Source organism: Quercus robur, chromosome 4 (genome assembly GCF_932294415.1).
Source record: "Quercus robur chromosome 4, dhQueRobu3.1, whole genome shotgun sequence".
NCBI lineage: Eukaryota > Viridiplantae > Streptophyta > Magnoliopsida > Fagales > Fagaceae > Quercus > Quercus robur.
This window is the reverse complement of record NC_065537.1, coordinates 56,564,588-56,575,544: the sequence shown is the minus strand read 5'-3', so window position 1 is coordinate 56,575,544 and position 10,957 is coordinate 56,564,588. Positions and strand designations below refer to the sequence as shown.

Genomic DNA, 10,957 nt, shown 5'->3' with positions numbered 1-10,957 from the left:
TTTTAGGATTATTTGAAGATTATTGGGAAAAATTTAAGTCATGTACATTTTGTCTATTTATGCTTCATGTGTTAGTTTATATCTTATTAGATTTAAAAGATATAATACGAATTGTGAAAAGGACAAAATAGATAGGGCTTTAAGTGAGAGAATTTTAATATGTAAACCCAATGACTCAAGTCTCAACCTTTAGTCCACTATATTCATTTGAAATTTGGGCTGAACCAGGCCAACATGCTTTTGATAACCCACCAAGACCTTTTTTTTTTTTTTTTTTTTTTGCTTAACCCATCGCGACCTGTACTTTTATTTTGTTTCCTTTTTTCAAATTTGGTTTGTCATGGAGATAAAAAAATAAGTCTTTTTGTTGTCCATATAAATGGCCTAGGATCCAATTATGCTTACACTAAAAAGAAGAGATGTGAGCTTTTTAACTTAACAAACATCTCTGGTGTTTCTAAAGAATATAAGTTCAAGGTTTAACTTCCCACATCTCCAACGATATAAAAAAGAAAAAAGAAAAAAAAAAGGTTTAAGAAAGGAGTGGGGATTACTCTGATTATGTGGAAAATAAGTCCATTGGACGGAAAAAGATATCCACCTGAAAAACTTGTATCTTTCATTTGTTTTACGAAAAAACATATTAGAGAATTTTCAAAAAAAAAAAAAAGAAAGAAAAGCTTTTCAAGATAAAAGTTTCTTCCAAAACATGTTGAAGACTTTGTGTACAAATAAAATTTGTGTTAATGAACCACAGTCACAAAAGAGCAGAACAAACTATTATATTGTATTCATATGTATGAACATTGGCGGTCTTCTTTACACTGAACGAATATAAGAAATTCCTTTGATTAGATATCTGAGATGCACGCTTTACAATCCAAGGGTTATTTTAACTGCGTTTTCAAAAATGCAGCTACAACTAACCTATAGTTGCATTTCTAAATGTTTTTAACTGTGTTTTTTGATATGGCCTATTGCCACGTTTAAGAAGCATGGCTATAGGTCCAACTGATTACTTTAAAAAAAGAAAAAAAGAAAAAAAAAAAAAAGAACTTATACCTGCGTTTAAAAAATGTGGCCATAGCCAACCTAAAGCCACATTTTTAACAAATGCAGCTTAAAATCCTAACCTATAGCACTACATTAGGTGAGGTCTATAGCCGCGTTTTTTAGTTATGTTTTTGTGCATAGGGCCTATGGCTGCATTCGAGAAGCACGGTAGTCCTATGAAAATAAAAAATAAGACCCTAGGAATTTAAAACAATCCCTCGGTTATAGGTCCTGCGAAAATAAAAAACAAAACCCTAGGAATTTAAAACAAACCCTCTCTCTCTCTCTCTCTCTCTCTCTCTCTCTCTCTCTCTCTCTCTCTCTCTCTCTCTCTCTCTCTCTCTCTCTCTCTCTCTCTCTCTCAGAGTGCCTTGGTGCAAGGCCTCACCACTGCCACAGTGTAAGACTCACTACCTTTGATTCGCGAGCCACCAACCTCCATCTCGTCCTCCATGCACAAACCCACCAACCCAAATCCACAAACCCTCACCCACAATCATGTCGTCGCTGGCCTCCACCCACAACCTCCTAGCCATCGTCGGCCTCCACCTCTCCATCTCTCTCTCTTCGTTACTCCTCCAAAATCTGAAACCCAAAGTCTCATACCCCCTTTCCACCAAAATCAGAATGTGTAGATGAAAGTGTTTCATTGCTGTGGCTTGATTTTGAAATAAACAAAAGAAGGTTGAGGGACTATTCATATTTTGAATTTGAACAAAATTCAAGAGAGGTTGAAATTTATATAGTGGTAAATTCGTTTTCTTCTTTTCTTCTTTTTTGAACATTGTATTATATGTAATTACTTTCAAAGGTTGAGATTGAAAGTTGAAAAACTCAACCATTTAAAAAAAAAAAAAAAAAAGTAAAAAAGTGAAATGGTATTATTTATTATTTTTTGTGAGAGGAAAATGGGGGTAGTCCCATGCAATCTCCTTAGAAACCTTGATGTGACCCGAATGATGGATTCCTAGGCACCATTTCACTGTTTAGTCTTTACTAATAGGTTATGATTAGCAAAATAAAAAGTGTAGTTGCATTGAGTTATGTTGAAATTCCGAGTATATTATGGGACACATACTCCCTGAAACTAATAAAATGTTTTCATTTTATTTATCATAAAATAGTTGAAATTAGGTATTGTCTTCCTCATGAGTAATCGAACTTTAAAATTTATGTTTATGGTTTGAGACACAATTTTATATAATTTAGAGGGTATATATATCAATAGTTGATATGTCTTAAAAAAAGAGGAAAAAAGGGAAAAATTAAATGAACATGTAAGAGGCTATGGTTAGTCAAGCACAATAGCGGCTCTAGGAATTTTTTCTAGGGTGGTCATTAGAACTATTTAGATAGAAAAATTTAATTAAGAGAGAATTTGAATATATCGATGTGGGGCCCAATAGTTTGTGGCCCTGGCCCATTTATTCATTGGGACCTAAGGCCCGAGCCGAGAAGGGTCATAGCTCAAGATCGGTAATACAAGTACAAAATAGCCTTGGGACACAGCCGAGGACGATTCAGTCCTCGGCATGTCCGAGATCTCACAGGAAGGAAGGGCAAAAATGGTATAGAAACAGCTTGGGAAAAAATCTAAAATATCTGTGCCAATAGAAAAGGGTATGCTGGAAAATATAATGACCAGGGAAAGCTGCCCTTACTGCCATTCAATACTCTGCACCTGACAGAGCCATACTCTCCAGCTTTTACAACCACCCCCAACCACTCTGGGTATGGGCTGATGGGACAAGTATCAGTCTTGGAATGCTGATCCTACACGTGGACGAAGGATAAGGAACACAAACTAGTATAAAAGGAAAAGTAAGCAATCCAGAGAGGAGGCTAGGAAAAATGGCCAAAAACCAGAGCCTCCCAGCCCGTCTCCAGGAGAAAGACTCCTAAGGCGAAAACGACTTAATCATGTATCAACACCACGAGAAACCCACCGTCTGGTGACTGAGATCTAGTCTTTCAAATCCACGCTCTACAAATGATATTGTTTGGGCTTTTTTACGTGCGAACCCAACACTGTTACGATTCGTTACGAATCGTGTCCTTACAATCGACATTGTAAAAAAAAAAAAAAATACAAATACATAAAATTTTACAATTTCCTTTTACAAACAAAATTAAAAAAAAAAAAAAAAAAAGGGACTAATGCAAAATTTAGTAAGAACTAAGAATACTGAGATGAGAGTAACAAAGTAAGATTAGAACTATTTAGATAGTAAATATTCTGTTATTTTATGTGAATCACATATAGCACTTTGGGGGAATAAAGAGCATACAAAATGACTTAAAAGTTTCAAACAGATAAATATAATTTGATGAAGATGTGAGATAATATTGTTTGTTTTCTTGTACTAAAATAGCACATGTATATATGGTGCAGTTCACTAGATTTTTCGTTACTTTTAATTAAGGGAACTTTTAATTTAGAGTGGCTCTATGAGGAGATAAATTGAAATAATTAATTTTTTTTTTGAAATTTTAATTGAAACTTTCTCAAAATGTATGCTTTAATTTGAAACAATGCATAAACTATACATAGAATGAATTATGCAATTTCCTTTTTTTTTTTTTTTTTTTTTAATTTTAAAAAAGGCCTTTTGGGGTGATCAACCAAACCCCATGGAATGGCCTATGTTAATTATTAATGGATCTATTTTTTTTTTCAAGGGTGCAGTTCATTTTCTTATATTTTTTTTATATAAAAAAAGGTAGATAGTAGGGGAGGGATTGGTGTAATTTGAATCACAAACATGAAATATCACAAAGATATTTTGATATTATTGTTGAGCTATTACTTGAACTTCGAATTTTGCTTTATTTTTTGTTGTTCCTTTATTTTCTTTTTCATCATCTAATTAACATTAATATGAACATTTTTACTTTAAAAAAAAAAAAAAAAAACTTTAACATTGTTATTATTCTTATTACTATCTGTTGGGTGTCGGATTATTTGCAAAAAGGTCCAATGGGCCAAAAGCCCGTGGCAATGGAATAAAGAAGGAGAGGCCTGAGTCTAGCTCAAGATAGTCATGAGAGGGGCTAATTGAGTGACAGGAAAGGATGAGGTCGAAACTTTCTTTGGGCCACTAAGCCTAGCCCCACAATGGTCCTCCTTCCAAATCGTTATATGGCCGAGGAATATCATGACCTCAACATATGATCGATGATATGAGCAAAATGTGGGAGAACTAGTGGATATCTAGAGTCCTGCAAAAAGTACAACTGTTGAATTAGAGAATGTAGCGCTTAGATCCAGTAACAGTTGCTTCCACATTAAATGAATTTTCTCAATTACTAAATATTGTATTTATTACTGAATAACCTGCCTAAACCATGCTCCTCACCCAATAGTCTACTCATCCTCCTAAAAGGTGGAAGAGACTCTTGATGGGACAAGTATTTTCTAATCTCCTCTACACAATCCTCTCATTGAGAGGAGGAAACTACCAGTATAAATAGGACCCTCTCCCATTTGAGAGGAAATACAAATACAGAGAGAGAGAGAGAGAGTGTAGAGTGTAATCCAATTTGTACTCCTTTATCTCGGTCAATCCGAAGGGAATAAAAAGAGCCTTCTCACCATCTTGATTCCTAGTCTAGTTCTTTCATTGCAAACTTCTCTCTTGTAACCAAATTAATTGTAACACTCATTCATCACATTGGTATTTTGACCCCCACACTACTCATACGTTTCCTTTCAATAGGGTGCGGATTTCTTTTTAAGAGTGTCGGTTCCCAACACCGTACGTGATATAGAAAGCAAGAAAACAAAAACTCAATTATTGAATAGCCTGATAGATACTTGAAGCTGCCCACAGGTTGAGTTGATATATATATATATATATATATATATATATATATATATGGACCAATTGCTTTTAAATAATTGATTACTGTATTTAATTTTTGTAACTCAAAATTTTCTTCCAGCAAAAAAATGAGTACTTTTTATTTTTTTGGGTAGTTCTAGGTTTCTAGCATAGGTGTTAGGAGTCGAGGGCCTTTTTACCTTAATTGACAAATCTTCTTGTATAAAGTGCTTAAGGATTTAAAGGAAAAAGAATTTAAGTTGCAAAATTATTAGCATATTGTAATTATCGAAAAAAAAAAAAAAAAAAAAAAAAGGTTTCTAGCATGGGGCTAGAAAATTTTTTCTTTGTTATAACATGATAGAATTTGAATTTATGGTGTCCATTTTAGAATGATTATTGTTTATCATTAGACCAAGATATCATATAATTATATGGATAAAATTTGAATGCAAGCTACTTATTCCACTGCAAAAGATTTATCAATTATTAATTGAAGTAACTGAAACTTACTGGTTGTGATACAAGATTTAAAGCAATAATTTATGTGGTGATATAGATGATAATTTCAAGTCCGAGTGTGTGCACCCAATGGATTAAAAGTGACTAAATATAATTTTTAGAGTTCTTAGAATTAGCATATCATAGAATTTTAGAGTTCCAAATACAACGTTGCAAGCTGAACCTAATTGTTTCGCCAGTTTATTTGATTGAATATGAAACAAAAGTTTGACTCAAGCCATAACCACAAGTAGATGCATGGGTCCAATGCCTAAATGAACATGCCAAAATTTGTTCAGAATAAGACTAAACTCATGGCAGATCATAATAATAAACTTGTCACTCATGCATGGCAGATCATGTAAAGGAGACAAACTAACCAGAAAAGAGATGTAGTTTGTTTGGATTAAGGGAGAGGGAGAGAGAGAGTAGGTGGGAGTAAAGTAGAGTTGGTTGAAATTACCAAAAGCGAGGAGGCATGTAGAGATTATACTTTAATGCTCTGTTAGTTTTGAAATAACATATTTTCAAATGTAAATTATATTACATTTAAAATATTTTCAAGTATTTGGTATGACAAGTAAATTTTTTTCAAGTAAACCACCAAAATTTATGACTCAACACTAAAGCCGCTAGTGTTGGAGGTCTGGTGACTGAACCACTTGAATAGGTAGTTAGAGAGGTGGCTCTAGCAATCGGCCGGACTATTGATGAACACCATTGGAGTGGTATATTTGGTGACCAGACTGCCAATATCGGTTGACAAAATGGTGTCTTTAGTTACTGGACCTTTGGCATCGGTTCTGATGAGACCTCTTTAACTATCAGATCGTTGACATTGGTCTCTGGTGTAGCATCTCCGGCCATTGAAAGACCGACACTGATCGTCGGTGAGGTGTCTCTTGGCACTGGTTGCCAAAGCGAACACTTTGAACACCAGAATGCTGGCACTGGTTGCGGAGCATAGTCACTGGACAGACGACATCGGTCACTGAAGCGGAGTCTCTGGCCATCGAACCCCCATCCTCGGTCGCCAGTTTGGAGTCTCTAGCCATTGGATCATTGCACTGGTCGCCAAAGTGGTGTCTCTAGCCATCGGACCGCTAACCTAGCGACCACATGGGAAAGGAGAACCCATTATGTGCTTTTGGAAAATATTTTACCAAATTTTCAAAAGTAAAACATTTTACAATTTTTTATAAAAGATTTTATGGTCAACATAAATTACAAGTTTAATTATATTTTACCTACATACAAACATCTGAAAATGAGAAAACATTTTGCATTCTAAAAGAGATTAATGAAGGACTTGACTATTCTTTTGAGTGGGTGTAATTAATCTCTCCATCACACACACATTAAGCAATCACCAATTTAATTACCATAAATAATCACTGAAATAAACCTAAAATCTTATGTATCACGTATGGGCTAAAACCCACCGAAACAAAGCTTAACTCCTTGTCATGTACTGGGCCAGCAGTATTAATAGATTGCACGTGGACCAAGTTGAAAACCAAGATTTGATGATTTTGATCAGCCAAGCCTCTGCACGTGTAATAACTAGAACTGATATTACTGGTCTCACCCTGGAGTTGCATATGACACAAATCTCGATGGAAAAGTCAATCTTTCAATGCCGTCTAGTTTTGTGAGCCTAGCAAATGACCAACAAGCTACTATCTATCAATACCAACCCAAAAATAAAAAAATAAAAAAAAATTTACAACACAGTAAAGGTCTGTTTGGATAGAACTTATTTTGCTGAAACTGAAAACTGAAAACACTGTAACAAAATAATTTTTAAATGTGTAAATAGTACTGTGGGACCCATATTTAATGAAAAAATTGATAAAAAATGAAATTTGTGGGTCCGTAAACAGTGCACGGATGTACTGTTCACGCAAAACTGGTCAAAAGTTACGGTTACTGTTCATGTACAGTACATGAACAGTAACCGCGTTGGGGTAAAACGCGTGCTCCCAAATAAAAAAAAAAAAAAAAAAGAAGGTAAAACGCAGCAAACAAAACGCGTATCCAAACTAACACTAAGTAGCGATTGAATTATTTTTCACTCAGTTCTGATGATGAACAATGCATAAACAATGTAATTCAATCCTACATTGACAAACGTGTAAATTGTGCAGTTTGAGTGATAACCTTAACAAAACTTGTATGGTACACATGGTATTATTTGATAATCTTCACAAAACTTATAAGGTACACATGATATTATTTATTGCTATCACGTGACGTGGAGTCTATGTGCCCATACTCTAGACCTTTTTTTCATTCAGCAAAAAAAAAAAAAAAAATATATATATATATATATATTGCCATACAAATTCTCTCTCCATTTTTGTGCCCCTTCCTGTCCTTCAACACACTGTCGGCGGGACTAACTTTCAAGAGGTGAGAGAGGGTGTTTTCTGTATTATACAATGAATATGGCTGAGCTGGTTGATTGTACTTTGCCTTTACAAAAAGGAAGCACACGTATCTTATAGTTTGATACTATCTTGGCTTCCACCCACCTTCCAAATGGCCCAAACCAATGTCATTTCTCTCTTTGTTTATTCACAATCAAGACTACAGTCTCTCTACACTCTCTATATCACCGACTCCTTTCCCACTTGAATATATATAAGCCTCTCTCAAATCCCACTAAGTCTCACAATCTCATCTCTCTCTCTCTCTCTCTCTCTCTCAAATTATAGTTTGATCCATATGGCTTCATCTCAACTTACAATATCTCCAAGAAAGCTTCGATCCGATGTATATTCCTACTCATACCAAGATGACTCAAACACACCATTGGTGATCAATGTTCTTGCTTCTCTTATTGAGAGAAGTATGGCTAGGAATGAAAGGATTGTCAAAAATTGTAGATGGGCTTTGTCTAAAGACGTTAGAACCCGAGTTTTCGATTGCCATGAGACACCGGACATGACAATTGAGTCCTATCTAGAGAGGATTTTCCGGTACACTCGTGCTGGGCCATCGGTTTATGTTGTTGCATATGTCTATATTGATCGGTTTTGCCAGACTAATCCTGGATTTCGGATCAATGCTACAAATGTGCATAGGCTTCTCGTTACAACGATCATGGTGGCATCTAAGTATGTGGAGGACATGTGAGTTTTCTCTCTCATCTTTTTCTTTTTTGGTACTAAAATGTTGAGGTTGCCGAAAACTTTATGCCAATTTAATTAAAAGCATTATTTTTATCCTTTTGTTTTGATTTATACCCTTTTTCAGTTAAGAACATGTGATACTTTGCCATTTTTAATCCTGAAATTCAATTTCCAGTTCATGACCAAAACGATTATTTACAAATTAAATAGACACTTGCCAAAGTTACAAACTTTATATTACAATTATCTAACTTGAGGTCTTGTTAAAGTGGGAAATTTTAATTTTCAATATGTGGGATTTTTTCTAATCTGCACTCTTCCTTTTCAACAGGAATTACAGAAATTCATACTTTGCAAGAGTTGGTGGATTAACCACAGAAGAATTGAACACAATGGAGCTTGAATTTCTATTCTTGATGAAATTCAAATTACATGTAAATGTAAGTGTGTTTGAGAGCTATTGTAGTCACTTAGAAAGAGAAGTCAGCATTGGAGGAGGTTACCATATAGAGAGGACTTTAAGATGTGCTGAAGAAATCAAAGCAAGGCAAAATGAAGAAAGTGGGTATACTCAGATTGCTCGAGTTATGTTGTAGAATGTAGAGTTGAAGTGGGAGTTTTACCCTTTTTGGTAAAATTCTAATTCTTACCGACCTTGTTGTTGGGGGATAACTCTCTTGTACAATGATGTAAAAAATTTAGAGGTTTTGGGAATTGTCAAGGATTTACGAAATGTGGAGACAGTGTAACTTATTTTACTAATACAGTGACTTTGTCATACTTCCTGTCAATATTAATTTCCTTAAAACGTAAATTTTAAATTTCCAATGTCTAAGTCATGACTAAATCTAGTATTTATCTTGCATGTGAGGTTTGGACTTTGGAGACCCTTGACCTTAGGGACTGGGATTTACATTTTGTCTGGTTTTCTATTTGAGTTTTGAATATTATTTTCAGGCCAAACTCATTTTGGCAAAATAGAAGTGTTAAGGACTAGGCCTTCCTAGAGTTTTTAAGTTGACTTGATCATTGAGTTCTTAAAATCTATTACTAATATACATATGATTTTGTCATGCCATCAATATTTTCTACAAAATGTGAGGAATTCAATAAAACAAAAAGCACTAAAATTTCAAAATCAGTCTTAAGCTGCTTGATACTGTCATAAAATCAGCTTTCTCTCAAGCAAAAAGTGGTAAAAGTTACCTATGACAATATGATTTTTAGCTGAGCAAATAGAGGCTTTTGTAATATGGTTTTTTGGTTCATGGAGGACCCATTAAACTTGTAAAACTACATAAAGAGTGAATGATTTTCTTTTTCTGTTTCTTTACCTCTACTCTCCTAGTTTAGATAAAAAGTCAATCTATTACTTACACAAGGAGCTGGCCTATAGTAGACATAATGACATCCCCAGTTGATTATCACCTACACCATTAAGGAAAACCTTAACTTCGCCAACTAGCATAATTTAATTACTTTATTGCCAGATTGATAAAAAGGCCCTTTAGACAGATCACTGCATTTTTAACCAGATAATTCCTGGTTGTTGAAGGACCACTAGTACAGCATATAATGCATATAGATTTGAAAGAATTGGCCTTCTTTAATCATTACTCTTGTACGAATGTTTACAAAATTAATATGATAATTAAAAGTTTACAATTTTGCATAGGATCTAGATCTTGGTGTATTACCAACAGAAGACAAACTAAACTGATGGATAGGAATTAGGAAAGAGGTAAGAAACAGAGTTGAAGTAGTGACAGAACAAGTTGTTAGGTGTATCTTCTTGTTTTTTGTTAGAATTTGGTGAAGCTTAGCCAATTGATTAATTTATTAGTGGGCATGGCTTGGGTATCTTTAATGGGATTTACTCCCATGTAACATGGGACTGAGTTACAAAAGGATGTAACCCCATTTATGTAACCAATGAATTGAAGTAACAAAGCATATGAGTGTAACTAGTGCAAGGTATAACAAATGCAAAAAAGATGAACAAACTCCCCCTCTCTATGATCGAACATGCCATTAGGTTCTATTTAATAAGGTTCTTAGGCCATGAATTTTGTGTGCCTTACTGTTTTAGCAAACACCATAATGGATTATGATGATATAATTTTTTTTTTTTTTTTGGTCAAAATTATGACGATATAAATTATAACGTAGAAAAACCGCATATAAGATCTTACTTGATTTCTTTCATATTTTATAATTACAAAGTAGAAATAATCAATTGGTTGACACTACTTAATTCTTTAAACAAATTTTTAGTGTTTCAACATGTCATTCATTGATCATTTCAAAGTCCTAAAGCATTAAATCTCCGGCTCTATACCACTATTGTTTGTGTTTAAAGGGAATTGACAACAACACCTACCATTGAACTACAACGTGTGCCAACACATTTCTACTTTGTCCTTTTCTCAAAGTTACTATATACGTATG

At 34.3% G+C, this 10,957-nt stretch overlaps 1 protein-coding gene across 1 annotated transcript; it reads left to right on the top strand.

Moving 5' to 3' along the window:
• The first annotated feature begins 7,839 nt into the window (after window positions 1-7,839).
• LOC126723054 (cyclin-U2-2) lies at window positions 7,840-9,330 on the top strand. The gene is made up of 2 exons (XM_050426282.1): window positions 7,840-8,509; window positions 8,841-9,330. Exons 1-2 carry the CDS (start codon window positions 8,103-8,105, stop codon window positions 9,103-9,105), a joined length of 672 nt encoding a protein of 223 aa, XP_050282239.1. The 5' UTR covers window positions 7,840-8,102; the 3' UTR covers window positions 9,106-9,330.
• Window positions 9,331-10,957: the final 1,627 nt, after the last annotated feature.

What these genes read in the sequence shown, in the direction of transcription:
- LOC126723054 (XM_050426282.1), top strand. Translation starts at nt 8,103, where the DNA reads ATGGCTTCATCTCAACTTACAATATCTCCAAGAAAGCTTCGATCCGAT. An exon ending in TCTAAGTATGTGGAGGACAT is followed by an intron (nt 8,510 to 8,840) that starts GTGAGTTTTCTC and finishes CCTTTTCAACAG; the next exon opens with GAATTACAGAAATTCATACT.